At 39.6% G+C, this 15925-nt stretch overlaps 3 protein-coding genes across 4 annotated transcripts; 2 read left to right on the top strand and 1 right to left on the bottom strand.

The window, feature by feature from the left end:
* Positions 1-884: 884 nt before the first annotated feature.
* Positions 885-4759, top strand: LOC141793442 (heterogeneous nuclear ribonucleoprotein U-like protein 2). The gene is made up of 10 exons (XM_074674154.1): positions 885-1512; positions 1668-1744; positions 1834-2076; positions 2176-2288; positions 2401-2667; positions 2777-2899; positions 3012-3113; positions 3496-3664; positions 3825-4052; positions 4130-4759. The coding sequence occupies exons 1-10, from the start codon at positions 1016-1018 to the stop codon at positions 4237-4239; spliced, it is 1929 nt and encodes a 642-aa protein (XP_074530255.1). The 5' UTR covers positions 885-1015; the 3' UTR covers positions 4240-4759.
* A 51-nt stretch (positions 4760-4810) lies between these two features.
* Positions 4811-11038, bottom strand: nudt22 (nudix (nucleoside diphosphate linked moiety X)-type motif 22). Its single transcript, XM_074674155.1, has 8 exons — positions 10991-11038; positions 9730-9842; positions 7974-8099; positions 7074-7704; positions 6501-6620; positions 5709-5806; positions 5182-5275; positions 4811-5089 (listed from the first exon to the last, which is right to left on the bottom strand). The coding sequence occupies exons 3-8, from the start codon at positions 8057-8059 to the stop codon at positions 4940-4942; spliced, it is 1179 nt and encodes a 392-aa protein (XP_074530256.1). The 5' UTR covers positions 8060-8099; positions 9730-9842; positions 10991-11038; the 3' UTR covers positions 4811-4939.
* Positions 10367-15404, top strand: dnajc4 (DnaJ (Hsp40) homolog, subfamily C, member 4). Of its 2 annotated transcripts, none has more exons than XM_074674158.1 (8): positions 10367-10500; positions 11015-11083; positions 11493-11641; positions 11756-11846; positions 12193-12374; positions 12811-12978; positions 13445-13531; positions 13647-15404. In XM_074674158.1, exons 3-8 carry the CDS (start codon positions 11550-11552, stop codon positions 13741-13743), a joined length of 717 nt encoding a protein of 238 aa, XP_074530259.1. In that variant the 5' UTR covers positions 10367-10500; positions 11015-11083; positions 11493-11549; the 3' UTR covers positions 13744-15404. The 2 variants fall into 2 exon arrangements, with proteins under 2 accessions (XP_074530259.1, XP_074530257.1); XM_074674156.1 differs by lacking the exon at positions 10367-10500 and adding an exon at positions 10510-10635.
* Positions 15405-15925: the final 521 nt, after the last annotated feature.

The raw sequence follows: 15925 nt of genomic DNA, 5'->3' as shown, positions 1-15925 counted from the left end.
ACCTCTGATCTAAGAATATGCCAATGCAGAAGTGCTAAAATCTGCTGTTTCTTGAGTGTCTGCTTTAGACTGGCTACAGACGCACTGGGAGTCACATACAAACCAAGCCAAAAAAAAGCTGTTTTCAAAGCAGAAATTAACCTGTTCACAGCCTGGTTCAGATGTTGCAGGTATGTCGTCATCTCATCTGAGACCTTTCCAGCAGAAGTCCTGCCACACTACACCCACCGAATTGATGAAACAAACATGAATGCGATTATAAAATATCTGTCACATGAAACCCAAGTGCTTTCTACATTTATTCTTAAACTAACACCCAAGGCATTTCACTTGCTGATATACAGATTATCCTATATCAGATGGCTGAATAAAAATCATTTTTTTTTATTCAGACCAAATTTCAGTTGCTATCAAACTCATTCTAACATTCAAGCATGTTTAAATAGGAAAAGAGAAACAGTTTTATCAAGAGCAAGATTTTGACACTACATGTTGAATGGCACTTAGTTTAAGCATGAAGTGGGATGTGTGATAACTGCGATCAACAGGAAACAAGTGAGCATGTTATAATGCACTGTCAAAGATTTTAAAACAGAAAGATGATCTCAGGAGAGAAAATGTATGTTTAGACATTATTGCAATTTTACAGAAATAGTCAGAGAGCAAGTCTTACAGGATATTTTTTCAGTGCCTCAAAAAAACAAAGCTGGTAGAGAGGATTTGATTTTTTTTCCCATTTATTCTATTTATCTATTTATTTTATTTTATTTTATTTTATTTTATTTTATTTTATTTTATTTTATTTTATTTTATTTTATTTTGTCAATTCAAAGGTTGGTATTAGATATTCTGGTCCAAACACCTGACCAGTAGGTGGCGGAAATGCACCATTTCATTGTTTGCCAACGGCCAAAGAAGAAGAACAGGAAGCCGTTGCTTTTCGCTTCAGTTTGAATTTGAGGTGCTGGAGAGTCGAGCAGAATGAGGTGCAAGTCGGACTTAACTTTCTAAAACAATGAAGCTAACGGAAATCAAGAAGCTGAGGGTGGCGGAGCTGAGGTCCAGACTTAAAGAACTCGATTTGGACAGCAGGGGTCTGAAGGCTGAGCTGGTAGAAAGACTGTGGTCTGTTTTAGCAACAGAACAGAAAGGTAACGACGATGAAGAACTACCACTACAACATGAAACATCAGTTTCACGTTTGACAGCAACAGAGACAGACCATGTCCACACTTCATCGTCCTCACCGCCTGCAGAAACTGAAATTATTGAGTCGTGTGAACCCAAATGTGTTATAACGTACACGGACTCTGCCACGCAGACGGAGAGTAACTCTGGTCCGCCAACATCACAACACAGCTCTGAGTTTATCACAGAGTGTGGGTCAGAGTGCCAGACATGGGAAGAAGGGGCAGAAGATCCAGAAGAGGAGCAGAGAGGTCAGTCATCGTCAGAGGACCGAGGCAGAGGAAGGGCTTTCTATGAGTTTAAAGAGGAGATACGATACAAAAGGTGAACAGAGCTGGGTAACGGTCAGTAGAAATGTCACAGCATGCGCGTTGTACATCCAAGAATGTTGAATGTTTTTAGAAATGTTTTCCACCGCTGACCCTTCTTTTAAAGAGGTGTTGTTATCAGGCAACATGTCTTTGTCTCCTGTAAACCAGAGCCAAGTCACCACAACCTTCACTGGGGAGAGAGCAGGCAAAGGAGGCACATGATGATAAAGTCAGACTAAATCCATGTAGGCATCAAGATTCAACATTCAAACAGGCCACAAAGTGCATGAACATATGCAAATGGATTATTTTCCTTGTCTTACTGTTTTCTCAGATGACTCTCACCTCCACTTTGAGGCAAGCCCCGATGGTGAAGGTGGGCGGCCACGATTCTGGGAGCGATTCCCGTTACTGTGGTCAGGCTGCAGGCTCACCCATGGGGTGCGACAGGGCAGGGTGGGCTTTGAGGTGAGGCTAGAGAGGAGATTGTTGACCTCACAGCCTGGGGAAGGTGCAGACACAGACTTTTATGGACTGAGAGTTGGCTGGTCAGTCGCCAGCAGCTCTCTACTGCTGGGTAAGGATTTTATTCATCCATTCTCAGAGAGTTTATGTCTGGTATTTTTATGTTAACCCTAATGGTTTCTGTCTGGTTTTCTTTCCCTATTTGTTCCAGGCGAAGACAAAGTCTCCTTTGCATATGACAGTCATGGTAAAAAAGTTTCAGGTGGGAAGGAGGGAGACTTTGGAGAACCTTTCTCAGAGGGAGATATCATTGGCTGTTTTGCTGTGAGTAACCGTTTGTCTCTGCTGTTATGTTTCTTTGAAACTTTCCTGGCATCTTGCTTGCTACTTGTTGGTTTTGCTGAGTTTAATATTTCCAATTTCAATTGTGTTCAAGTCTTTCTCTACAGACGGTGTCGTTGAGCTCTCCTTCCTGAAGAATGGTCGTTTCATGGGTGCAGCCTTCAACCTGAGCTCCTTTGAGCTGCAGGGTGAGGCCCTGATCCCTCACGTTCTCTGTAAGAGCTGTTCATTCAAACTCCACCTGGACCACACAGCCCCTCCCTGGTACCCCAGTCCATTTGAGTTTTCACCTCTGGTATCTCTTTCTTGTGGGGAGAGGGTACGCACCACATTGGCTTCTGATACCAGTGCACAGTGTGAGGTGAGAGATGGAAACTCGGTTTTAAACTGTATGGGAGATCATCAGGGTTGTTAAGATCCGTCCTTATGGGACCAAGTTTTATTTTTCACTTTTGACTTTCTTCCTCCAGGTTTTGCTAATTGTTGGTCTCCCTGGTTCAGGGAAGACTCACTGGGCTCAGACTCACATAATGCAGCATCCAGAGAAACAGTACAGGCTGCTGGGCACAGAGGAGCTGCTGGCATGTATGATTGTCAGTTAAACCTGTGTTCCTCACTCTCATATTTTCTGTCTGCATTAAAACAGGTTTCCTTTTTGACCCACTGATCTAAAAGTGTTTCATGTGTGTGTTTGTGTGTCTGTAGAGTGGTGGTCAGAGCGACATCAGGCTGCAGCAGGCCTCTCAGTGTCTAACTGAATTGATCAAGGTTGCTGCTCAGACTCCAGGCAACTACATCCTCGACCAGGTAGCACTTTACATTTAATGTGTATCAATTTTACGACTTCAAAAGTGTCCCATGAGCTTGATGTGCTAGTATTGGTGTGGTAGAACAAATTGATTTGAGAAGTCATAGACAGAAGTTAGATGGTAAAAGGACCAGTACTTATATAGCGCTTTGTTGGAGGTTGGAGGAGGATTTTCAGCTAGTTTCATTGATGATCAGACACGTTACCTTTGTACCACTTACTAACTCCAAAACTACTGGAGGATTAAATGTTCTTTACAGACTCAGTAAAACATCTGTCATGTTGTCTTAGGAAGAAATAATCAATAACTGAAGCCCTGCCTTGTAAAATACATGTCCTCAGCGTTCTCACCATGCTTCTTTGTCACTGCTTTGTTTCCAGTGCAACGTCCTCTTCTCTGCACGGCGTCACAAGCTGCAGCTGTTTGACGGCTTCAGGCGCAGAGTAGTGGTTGTCTTTCCTTCAGCAGAGGAGTGGAGAAGACGACTGTCCAAACACCAGACGGAGAATCTAGAGCAGATCCCAGAGACTGCTCTTCTCAAACTGCAAGGTCTGATTCATGTCTTAGTGAAAACTGATTCATGCTTAAAAACACAAATGTCTAAAGCAACATTTTTCCTCATCACCTTGAACTGCTGAGGAACTTAAATCTACAATATCTGCTTGCAGGAATAACTGCTTCACTTGCAAACTTTTCTTTTTTTCTCCAGTCAGCTGCAGTCTTCCGGAGCATCACAGCGATCTGCTGGAGGAGCTGCTGTATGTCGAGCTGCCTCAGGAACAAGCACAGACACTACTGCAGGAGTATAAGTGTGAGGCTCGAAGACTGCTGCCTCCCATCCCCACACAGGAGAAGAAGAAACCCCGACTTCACAAGAAAAGGCCCTACACTCCCGGCCCTCCACCTTCACACAGGTTTCAGTGGACTGGACATTATGGTGAGTGGGACAAATGATAGAATTGTCTCTGGAAAACTGAACAAGGATTGGTGTTGATTTAATCTGTATCTTGACAGGGTGGAACAACACAGCCTTGCATCCATGGAGGCCGCAGCCAACATTTGCGAGTGCTCGGCAGCTGTGGACCCAAGAAAACCTACAAACAAACAAATTGTCTCATCACTGAGAGCTGAAGCTTTGACACAGGCTTGACAGTTATTACCATCTCTATTTATTCATAAATCTGCTTACAGGGCAACTTAAAGACTTAAAAAAGACTTAATGGTAACAGGGTGGTAAATAGAAGTCTCAAAACGCTGAATTCCCCAGATAAAAGTACTTAACTAAAAAAATAAAAATGCTAAAACTTGGTGCAAAGAATCTTAAATCCCTCTCCAAAAATGTGTTGTATGAGGGCAAAGCCTAAAAAACGTTTAGAGAAATCTTGGATCCCTGTGGAGTTGATAAAATATCCTCTCTTTTTTGAAACCGGGGATTCCTGGCAGTGGTTAAAAAGGTTACAGGTAAAGAAACCTTGAGCAAGAATACAACATTGTTTGTGTTCTTGCAGAGACAAGCATTTTATCATCTTAGTTTATACAAGATACCTCTACTGAACATAAGCAATTCACTGCAGAGATAATCAGTTTTAAAGATTTGACAACTGTTTATAAAAAAGTAAAAATCCAACACAAATTAGACCATTTTGGGTTTTTTATTGGAAACATATTTCAAATGTGATATTTTTTATTTCTTGTACAGTTTATAAAAGTTTTAAATAAACATGTTCAAAAGTTTTAGCAGCCTTATTGGTCAGAGTTTGAAAACATACAAAGAATAATAAAAACCCAGAGCTCTCCTGACATGTGTCTTTTTGAGTTTGTACATCACACATTTTTTTTTCCTGATGTGGTGGGTCCTCTGCTCGTGTCTTGTTCCCCATCAGGCTTCACAGCCTGATAAAGCAGCAATGCGCCTTTGGCTGAAGGACACAACTCTGACCACAGTGGGCTGTGTCTGTCTAGCTGCCACACATCCTGCAAATTTCAGAAAGAAATGTGCAGAAAATTTTGGAGGTGCAGGATGTAAATAGGGTATAGATAATAAGGCTTTAATCCAGATTACTGACCTTTATGCCGAGGAAGATGATGTCTGTAGACTCACTAGCCTCTGCACCTCCTTTCCAGTACAACTCCCTGACTTCATTTGATGTCAAAGAGCAACTGTGGATGCAAAGGTAAAACTGTCTGAGTCACTCATCCAGTTTTTGTGGTGGGGTGGAGAATGTTTGCTTCCTCAGATCTCATATTTGTAAATATGCAACAAGGTCATGTGCAGCTGATTTTGGTTAAAGGTGGATCATTTTATTATTCATTCAGGCTTCATATGTTTAACTCACTTGTCAAATTTAGGGTTGAAAACTTTAAATGCTGATCAGGTTTACACCTAAGAGATATTTAAGAAGTCTCTGACATATTCTGAAAAAAAAAGCTATCTCTTACTTTAATCTATTTTCTTTTCCTTTGTGTTATTTGTGGTGATGTATTTTATCTTTTCATTCATCACCCACTGGCTCACCTTTAGTGATCAACAGGAAAGCACCAAACTTTGATAAAACACAGATATTGAGTCTTTATTTCCTTGAAGGAAAAGTACCTGACGTAGAACTCAGCACTGGGCCTGCAGGCGCTGGTGTGATTCAGGGCAATGCCCATCAGGACGGGCTCTTGAAGGGAGCTCAGAGGAATATTTACCTTCAAAATATAGAAAGAAAAACAAAGAAAGATTAGTTACCTGTTTCAGTTTTAGAAATAATTTTGCACTTAAATATGACAGATTTTCATCATGGCTCTCTTTTCTTTATGTATGCACAACAAAACGGTCATGTTTAAACATTGAGAAGTTCAAGATACATTCTTCAACTTTTACAAATACTGACTGATTTATTAAGGTGACAAGAACAAGCACCATTTAAAAAAAATTAAAGATATTCAGTTGTACTTTGAGAAAGCTGCAAACGGACATATTCTACACTAAAACAGAATTTTGTTTTGGTCGTTTTATAGTTTTTTACTCGTCCTATCTACAGGTGACTAAGCTCATCTCTGTAAGACACAGGCCTTAGAACAAATTAAATACATCATTGAAAATATCATTAATTAAATAAATAAACAAATAAAAATGATTATGAAAAGGATTTGGATTTGGACTTTTTCATGATTTTTGATACTAAATTTAACATGTTTGTACTCAGTGATTTGTGATTGTTTTAGCCATGCTAGGCTACACAAGGCTGTGACTCTGATTCATTTATTAACTTACAACTAATGAGGAAAAAGTCTGCCTTTTAGAAAAGCAGTCACAGTGTTTTTATTTCTGTTGAGTCTTCAGCACCTCGCAGCATCTCATAGTCATTTATCAGTGAACCTCTGGGGAGGACAAACTCACCTCATCTCTGATTTCTGCATTGACAGATGAGAAGAGCTCTGAGATGACAGCCCACTGCTGCATCATGTCCACACTGATCAGCTCCTCCTTCACCACACAGCCCAGACGCTCACACACCACCTGAGAGGACAGGGATGATATGACACAGCACACGAGAACAGTAAAACAAACATGTTTGGCAGAAAACAAGAAAACAGGGGGGCAAAAACAGCCATCTTTTAATGATGAAAAGATGGAAATCATAAGATACTACAGCACATCATGGAAAAAACATCAAACATAAATCATGGTTAAAGAATAGGGCTTAGTGTGCTGTTACAATAAACCTGTGATTATAATTTTAATCTTAAAAATTACAAACTGAGGGGAAAAGATGGTTTTCCTTGCTTGCTTGCATCTCACGATATTTCTATACTAAGCACATTTTTCACCATCCTAACTTAACTGTATCTGAGTAAAGGCTTTTATATTAATTCTAGAGAAAAGAAACGTCTAAAAGAAAGGGGCTTGGAAGAAAGGCAATAAAACACGAACAGCAAACAGTCAGACTGCTGTCCCTTCTTTGCTCCTCACCTTTGGCTCTGGGTGACCTCCGGGTATGTCCAGGAGCCCCCCAGCCTCCGCCACCTTCTGACTCCTCCTAATCAGCACCACCTGTCCATCACTTGTACACAAGACTGCGCCCACACCCAGTGGCTGTGCCAGCAGCGCCAGTGGATCCCCAAACTCCACCTCTCCCTGTCGACACAGCTCTGACGCTTGACAGGACCAGTTTGTTCCCAGGTAGTCCTTGTAGCACGTCAGGCCCAGCCTCAGGGTGAGGAGCGGCTCAGTCTGTGGATCAGCTGTGGTCTGTTTAATGCTCTGTTCAGATGACACCTGGATCTGGGTGACTTCAGCCTGATCCACACATCTGTTTCTGTTGTCAGCATCAGAGAAAGAATCACTGCTACAAAAAATTATTTTTGTTTTGTCTAGTCTCTCCTGATTCTCTGAACAGTCTGGTAATGGGACTTGAGGTGAATCTGTGCAGGTTGTAGATTTAGGAGACAGAGAGACTGATGAGTTACATGCAGAAGAGGCAAAGCAGAATGAGTGGAGTCTGAATTTGGACCCATTGAAAAGCCACGGCTCTTTGGACACCCGCTCTGTCCAGACCTCTTCTATTTGACGCTCCAGAGCAGGGTCTGTTCGCCTGTTAAACCTGAGGGAATCAAACAAACTTTTCACATCACTGTGATTTCTTTGCTCCTAATCAAACTGCAAAATGTTGTATTTCATTTCATTGCACTGAAAACATTACAGATGAGATAAAAAAAAAAAACTCAAGAAGTGTCTTTAATGTCTTCAAACTGTAAGTCCTGTATTCCCAATGCCTTACATGTTGCATTTACCCATCTCACGTGTGTGTATCACATGTTTTGCCAAATAATCTTATGAATAACCACAGTGTTCAGATGTCTAACCTCTTACCTGTCAGAGAGCTCCACCTGCACCTGAGATTCCTTTAGACCCCTCCAGGTTGCACAGTGCAGCAGAAGTGACACCTCTGAGTCCATCACCTGTTACTGGGATGTCTTTGCAGGCTTCATTTATCTCCTTATTAAAGAGGACAGAAACTTTTGTTAAAATAAACAGACATTATCAAATTAGTCACAAAATAGACAAATTGTTTTTTTAACCAACATTTTAGTTTACAACTTTTTTTCATCTTTTGTGCTTTTAACTTTTGGTATTTACTCATAAATGATTTTCTTTCAGTTTAACTTTAGCTTTGTTTTTTTCCACTCCCTCCACGCACATTTATTCATATTTGTTTTAACCTTACAGGTCTGCATGGTTTTCTTTGTGCATACCCCTCTCAATAACACTTGTACACTCCCTCTCATGTGCAAACAAAATGACCGAGAAAACACATTCAGGTTTGAGAGGACGGGAAACATTCGTCATGTGATTCATTTATAACTCCTAATCCAGTCACTCCAAACAAGTCAAACCTCTAAATACCAAATGGTGAGGAGGAAATAAGTCTTAAAAAAAACTCTATCATGTCCTCAAAAGTATATGACAGTAATACAGTCTTAATTTGTGTTATTTGAGGCTGTCAAAAAGTCTCCACATCAGTGTGTCTTGCTTTTGCTTGCTGGCTGTTTTGCAGCACAGTTTGGAATTGACATTTCTATTTGTAGTTGATATAAAAAGTGTCAAATGGCAATGTTTTCTCTAGAAGTGAACATTTTATATAATTTGAGACTCTGAAGTGAAAACCATCCAAATTAGGTTGTGTACTGTTAGATTAGCTTTGATAATTTTACATATAAAAATGTATTGCAAATGTAATACAAGAAAAAAAAAAAGCTTTATGGCTCTGTGAAAAGAGCCACATGGGATATTTGTCAAATGATGATGTTTAGTCTTTAGCTCTTAATTTTACTATGGTGGCCAAAAGTATTAGAAGACTTGGTATATTTAAGAGGTTTTCAGTTATCACAGAAATCGAATGAAATGTATGCAAAATCATCAATAAGCTCTGTTAACCATAACAGAGCCACCATACAAAGAGTTAGGTTATTTTCCTTGCAAAAAGGAAAATGAAAAATAAATGACTGCCTCCCTTAAATTCTAACCTCTACCCCCATTAAGCATTTGTCTAGTTGGAGAATAAACTGGACAGATCTTTTGTAGATTCAAAGGAAAGCCTTTGCTACATTAGTGTTGGTTCTCAGGAAATATAAAACTATGCAGGAGAGATGTGCTGTAACTATGGCAAATGCCAGACAACCCACCAAATAATAAAGTTAAAAGTGGATAAAAACAGAAAGATTCCCTTTATCTGATATTTGGTATGCTTGGAGCAACCATCTGCATGATAATGACTATGAAATAAAACCATGTTCTGAGGCAAAGGGGTCAATCTGTCAGATCTGTCAGGTGTTGTGACAATTTGTGCACCACTGTACATAATTCTGTAAATCAAACAAGGATGACTACAGGGTTAGCTTTCTAAAGTGAACTACTCCACTGATAGCAGCTCAAAGAACTGACAAATTAGGTAACGAAAACTTTCAGTACACCTTGCAGCAGGCCTGGGCACACAGTTTACACTGACACCGGACACAACTTACAACTGAAATATTAAAGCCAACTGTTATTTTTTTCTTATTCAGCATGAAAAACTATCAACACCGTTGAACTTGTGCCAAAAGCTGTAGGAGAGTTAGTTTCTTACCTTCATGGACAGAAACCGAGCATTTCAGGAAGAGGACGCAGAAAGTGGAGATTATAGTATCTTCCTCTTCCCCACCGCAGAGTAAAAACTGCTCATCATCACCACCCAGCGAGCTAACAACACATAACAGATAATCCAGGAAGGATTTAAAGCAGTTCAGTGAATGAATAAGGTTTAAAGAGAGTTAAAAATGCGTATTTTTTCTTAAGTACGCCTTAATATTTTAGACTTTGACATTTCTGTAACAAAGTATTAATTCTGTATGTTAGACAAGTAGAGAGTTGATTTGGAGGAAACAAACACGTGCAGGGGCGTGTTTGTGTAGGTGTCTATATGAAGCTAACGGTGACCGACCCTCATTTCCGGTACAAACAAAATAAAGGCTTGGCTGTTACGGTATCCTGAGTGATGTTTTTCTGTTTCAATCAGTGTTTCTTACAAAAGTTAAAACCAATGGCTTTAGTGATAAAAATGTTAACATGCTACTGTTTGTGTTTTTGAACCCCTATTTATTCTGGGGAGAGAGATTTTTTCCTTTTTTTGTTGGGTTTTATTTTTTTGTTATCTATTTGTTGTTGTGTTTTTCTTTTTGACTTTACAGAGGGTTGCAAAATCATATCAAAATGCATCACTCAGCGAACGCATTGCTGTTTTATTTACAGTATAAATCTTCCAACTTCCGGTTTCACTCAAGCTAACCTGACTACAATGCCTTTATGCAACCGCCCAAAACAGTACAACCAGTTACTGTTATGAAACAGAGTCCTGCTGGTATGTCACCTTCCTTTGCTAAAGTTTTTGCCTTGTTCTTATCGTAATTTAATGGTGTTTTTTTCGGACGTTTGTTCTACATATCTACGTGCTCACAGATAGTTGCACATGATAATTCTAATCAAACGGACAGAGGTATGGACGGAATGCTGGGCACGTAAAGCTAACCCGGCTAGCTGTAGCTCATCTGCTTTGGTAGCAGAACAAATTGTTCCTACTGGAAACTCTTTGACACCTGTCTGCTCTTCATTTTAACCTTTAATTCTTAACGTTATTTATGTATAACCTAAGAAAGTAAGTAGTTGTAATTTGGAAGTGTGTGAAACCAACGTTTACTTAAGTAACAACACGCCCCCAAGAACGATGCTGCATGAAATCAGAGTAGATAAGACTTTTAACTGCTCTGCTTATTTAAAGAGAGGTGTTGGGTCGGATAGTTAGCAAGTGAATGAAGATGTCTTCATTTTTTTGTCGAGGGTATTTCACTTACCTTTCCCTCTATTGTTACCCAAAGGCAGATAACGTGTCAACAAAAGAGGTGCAACTGCTGACAATATCAATCCAATGGAAACACACTGAAAAGGTAAAGACAAGAGGAAAGGAATGCACCATTGTAAAAGAGCAACACCTGTGCTACACATTTTAAATGGTGTCAAGTCAAATGAAGATGTCATAAACATTGACAAAGGATGCAAATGGTTGCAACTCTTAAAGGCACCTAAAAAGCTGAAAATTGATGATTCTATGGCTTTCTGTATGAAAGCAAATTACCTATGTTTTAATTTAACCAATCAACTGCCTTACCAAATATTTCCACTTTCTCATTGTTAATGTCATCCAAAATGATTGAATTACATAAAATATCAACAAATGCAAAAAATTGAACATTTTTAAAGCTCAAAGTACCATTAAAATAACATAAAGTTTTGATGATGCCTTGATTTCAAACGCCTGCCCACATTTAATGATAACTTTCCTGGTGTCAAACCCAGGTCATATCTTGTTGTTCTGTACAGGTTGTCCGTGTTGAAACAAGAAATTTACCAATCATGCAGTTGGAGGCTCAGCTGCGCCTATGTCAGAGTTGTCTGCGGTGTTACAAGACTGGGCTACGCATGCTCTCACAGAGCTATGGGCACAGGTTCACTTTTTTATTTATTTATTTTTTTTTACATATCTTAAGATATGTGTTATAATGTGTTTTAATTGTGTCTTTTTACACACAATGTGAAAAGAATTGCTTTTCTCTCCTCAGAAAAGCTGTGAACCACTATGACCTCCTGGGAGTCAAATCTGACGCCAGCTTGGAGGAAATTAAAAATGCATTTTTTGACAAATCCAAGAAGGTAAGTTTCTTATTGCTATAATAAGCTATACATTTACAGATGGAACATTTTTGGCCACATGAGGGCGGCCTTTCACAGAGAAGTTTTTACATCCCTCTGTTCCCACAGAAGATTTCCTGGCTGTTTGTTTTCACGTTGTGGCTTTCAGTGTAAATAAGGATGTGCATGTGTATTTACACTGTGGTTTTGGCAGAAGTGCAGGGTGAGACAACTCAACCTTTAGAGAAAATAAAACAAGGTTATGAGGTTCGTTTGCATGCAGTGGGGTTAACAGAAAATGAAAACCTTTTTAAGCTGTAAACACAAGGATCCAGATGAGCTCATGCCTGTTTCTTTGATCATTTAGCTGCACCCAGATAGCGACCCATCTAACCCAACGCTGCACAGCCAGTTTGTGGAGCTGAACGAGGCCTACCGAGTGCTGAGCAAGGACACAAGCAGGAGGGAGTATGACTTCAAAATCAGACATCCATATGGTGGGGGCCAGGCCTTCAGATCTACCTCCAGTCACACCAGCTATGGAGCCAGGTGAAGATGCAATCTGTCAGCTTGTGCTTGCTCATTAGTCTTATGCAACCTGGCCTAGTTTCATTCAATATGTGTGCAGGGGAAAAGAAAGTCAAATTTTGAGGAGAGAACAGAGTTTTTTTCTTGAAAAATATGGCCTTATGGGATTGTCCTCCAAGTGACTGTCTCACATGCTGTCCTCATGCAGGCTGAATAACTAAAACCTCAACCACTGCAGAATAAATCTGCACATTCCCAAAAGAACGATCACTATTCTTGTTCAGAGGTTGTTGTTGATTTAACATTCCAGATGCTACATCTATCAAGTATGCAAATTGGCTCTTTATGATGCTTCTGCATAAAGAACTATGGCTTTAACTTTGCCTGTTTTTGTCGTCTATTCTGTGTCTGCTCTTGACATCGCCATTTAATCACAATCCTGCCTCTTTACCATCAGTGTGGATCCCCAGGAGAGCATGCGTTATTGGGAGCAGTTTCGTCAGTCTCAAGCGCAGGGCATGACAGCAGAGGATTGGGAGAGGAAGAGGAGGAGGAACTATCGCCTGGTGGGCTACTGTGTCATCACCATGTTACTCAGTGTCGGAGCCCATATCATCTTCTTTAGGTAAGGGAAAGATGAATTCAACCTGTACTGTGTCTTCCTTTATAGCGGACCCTTTAACTGCTTTTTTTCATAATTTTGAAACATTTAGGAAACAGTTCAAAGGACAAACAGTGAGCGATACATCAGAACGAGAAAGAGAGGAATTTCTGCAACAATATAGCTGTAGAACAGTTTCTCTGTTTTTCTACTAAAAAATCACATCCAGATGAGCAGGATTGTTTTTACTCATGCCTCTGTGCCATGTGTCCTGACACAAGTTTCTAGCCTGAGTCCATGTTTGTTTTTACACACTGACTCTGTATCACTTCTGTTTGTGGAGATTCATGTCTTTATGATCTGTCTGGCTGTTTTAACAGCTGTACAAACTCATAAATACAACTGAACGTACAGAGCTGCCAGCAGGGAGACACGTTTTTAGGTCAACCATAGTTATTGTTTACTCAAACCTTTGCTATGATTTTTTCAGGAAACTGGAAGAGGTTCACAACAACTTCATGGATGAGAAAGATCGAGTCATCACAGAAATTTACAATGAGTCCAAAGAGAGGGCCAGGTAAGTGCGGGAACCTTAATTTGATGGCACATTTAGCTTGTATAACTGGACTTCTTTGGCTTCTTTTCTTGATAACAGAGCTGAGTTTGGCTATGTTTTCTGTGCTGTTCCACAGAGTCAACGGTTTTAAGAAACAGACAGAAATCCTGCGACAGAAACACGCAGAGTTTCAAGAGAAATACAAAATCCGCAGCAGTGGAGAGGACAAATAGGAGAGACTCCAGCTGTGCTGAGTGATGATGGGATTTGAACTGCCTGCAGACTGAATGTGGTACAAGTTTTAGGATTTTAAAGTGTTTCTCACTTATTTAAAGATGCCAATGCAGTCAATCTGTCCTCCACTGTGAAGATGAAGACTCTTTGGTGGAAAGAACACAGTTTCACCACTTTTGTGATACTTCACCTCTACACTGAACTGTATGTGAAGACAGATGAAGCTTTTGAAGATGGTTTTTGAGTATTTGAAGTGATGTGACTTTTGAAAAGATTCTGTCACATTATGTCCTCACACCTCTCAGAGTCAAACAAACACTGTAAAAACGCTTCTGATGAACTTTTAGGAGCCTGTTATTTATCGTTCACTGAACTTGATAGTGGTGATGAGCCAACACAGAATGGGACAAACTGCAATGTCAATATGTTAAATACAAAGGAACTCGTGTGGATTACACTTTAACATTTAGAGGCTCTGCATTTGGAGGGGATTACGGTAAGGATCAAGTGTTATACAAAGTCAAAAGTACCACCAATAAGGTTTTTGAAGGGAACTCATTGCTCTGCTGGTTAACCAATGACAACAGTGGATCTCACCTTTTTGACCCCTCTGTGCAGTCGGTGTGTTTCATGTTGTAAAAGGTCCTTCATTCAGAATACAGACTCCAGGAGAGGTCAATATGAAGACTTAAGAAAGGGAGTCTTGGCAGATTTTTTTATAATCTAAGTGAATGTAAAGGTAGTTCGTGAATGTGGCTACCTTAATCTGCTACCATTTTGCCTTTTAGTTGTTACACATTAGAATTTTTTTCCCCATTTTTGACTGCCTTATATCCCTTTGCCCAAGGGGTGCCATCAGGATTAAAAGATCAACTTGTTCTCATCAATCATTACTCTGTTTCTCTCATTCACTCATTTGGTTTTGTATTAAACAATCAAAACTCTTTTACTCTGTTTCCTTTTAATAAGCAACCGCACAGAAGCGTCCACACAGCTGTGATTGGTTAATTATTTATCTGCCTGCATTCAAGAGTTTATTTTCCATTATCTCAGTGCTCAGCTGTCAAAAATGTGAATTCATCTTTTAAACTTCTCATTGCCTTTTTATATCTGCACATTATGTTAACTCAAAACTGACATTACAGATTAAGTTTCATTGTTTATTTGCATATTTATGTTCACATGAAAGTTATGAAACATTTCATAAGGTCATCCTGAATACTTGATATTTGTTTGCTGGTGACCTCATGGAAAAGAGGCCTTTTCAAAGTGAAGTATGACTGTGGATTAGTTGTAGCGCTGCTTTGAGTGTGCTTAGTTAAAGAGAGGATATTGTTCTTTTTTTGCTCTTCGGCTTCTTGTCAGTGGCGGCCCCTGTCCTGAGCCTCTGACAGGAGATAACACATCCATACGTGCGTTACTTACGGGCACCCTCACCCTCATGTGGCGTGTGAGTGCCCTGTCATAACCCAAACACTCAGGAGTAACTGACGGCATGCCTACACACACACACACACAAAAACTCTCTCACACACATTTAGGGTTCATGCAGCAACAGTACAAAACAAGTAATAACACTGAGTCATATATCTTCAAGCTAATTAACTTCAATAAATTGTAATCAAAAAATGTTTCCATCACAACTTGCACGTTTAATGATCCATGTCATGTTTCAGCAGGTGAAATTCTCTGCACTAACTAAAAGACTGAGCATGCAATAAAAGCAGTTATTTGAAGTAAATGTTATTGAAAGCTTTTAACAGATTTTCTCTTGTTTGGACTAAAATTAAATTAAAAGTTCTTTCCACAAAAAGCCCTGTTGAGATTTGCTTAGAAATGACACATTCAGGAGGGAAAAAGTGAACCATTGACAGTACGATACTGAAACCACACAATTAAACTCAAAGCCTGTTGGATAATCTGATTAGTTTTATAGTATGATTTTTTAGTCTATAAAATGTAAGATATCTCAAACACAATTTGACCAACTTAATGTCAAAAAAAAACATTTAGCTAAATTTTTAAAGAAAGAGGAAATCAAAAGAAAAGAAAGTAAAAGAATCTCTTCAATTTTGGCACTAAATGACTTGGCAGTTGGATTGGCAAAACTTGCAGCTTGAATTTGTCTGTCATATTTCTGTTAAGTCCTCGTCAACAGCACAAAGCCCAAAATGGTTTAAT

This window comes from Halichoeres trimaculatus, unplaced genomic scaffold, assembly GCF_033239565.1.
Source record: "Halichoeres trimaculatus isolate MK-OKI-2021-1 unplaced genomic scaffold, fHalTri1.1 fHalTri1_scaffold_7, whole genome shotgun sequence".
NCBI classification, from domain to species: domain Eukaryota; kingdom Metazoa; phylum Chordata; class Actinopteri; order Labriformes; family Labridae; genus Halichoeres; species Halichoeres trimaculatus.
The sequence above is the reverse complement of the archived record's forward strand: the minus strand, read 5'-3'. Positions and strand labels throughout refer to the sequence as shown.

Bases quoted from the DNA above. Each gene is read 5' to 3' on its own strand.
- LOC141793442 (XM_074674154.1), top strand. From the start codon at position 1,016: ATGAAGCTAACGGAAATCAAGAAGCTGAGGGTGGCGGAGCTGAGGTCC. The intron at 2,289-2,400 runs GTGAGTAACCGT...ATTGTGTTCAAG, and splicing joins ATATCATTGGCTGTTTTGCT to TCTTTCTCTACAGACGGTGT. The intron at 4,053-4,129 runs GTGAGTGGGACA...GTATCTTGACAG, and splicing joins TCAGTGGACTGGACATTATG to GGTGGAACAACACAGCCTTG.
- dnajc4 (XM_074674156.1), top strand. From the start codon at position 10,609: ATGATAATTCTAATCAAACGGACAGAG. The intron at 11,084-11,492 runs GTAAAGACAAGA...TGTCAAACCCAG, and splicing joins AATGGAAACACACTGAAAAG to GTCATATCTTGTTGTTCTGT. The intron at 12,979-13,444 runs GTAAGGGAAAGA...TGATTTTTTCAG, and splicing joins GCCCATATCATCTTCTTTAG to GAAACTGGAAGAGGTTCACA.
- nudt22 (XM_074674155.1), bottom strand. From the start codon at position 8,059: ATGGACTCAGAGGTGTCACTTCTGCTGCACTGTGCAACCTGGAGGGGT. The intron at 5,807-6,500 runs GTGAGTTTGTCC...TATATTTTGAAG, and splicing joins ATGCAGAAATCAGAGATGAG to GTAAATATTCCTCTGAGCTC. The intron at 5,090-5,181 runs GTCAGTAATCTG...TGAAATTTGCAG, and splicing joins TCATCTTCCTCGGCATAAAG to GATGTGTGGCAGCTAGACAG.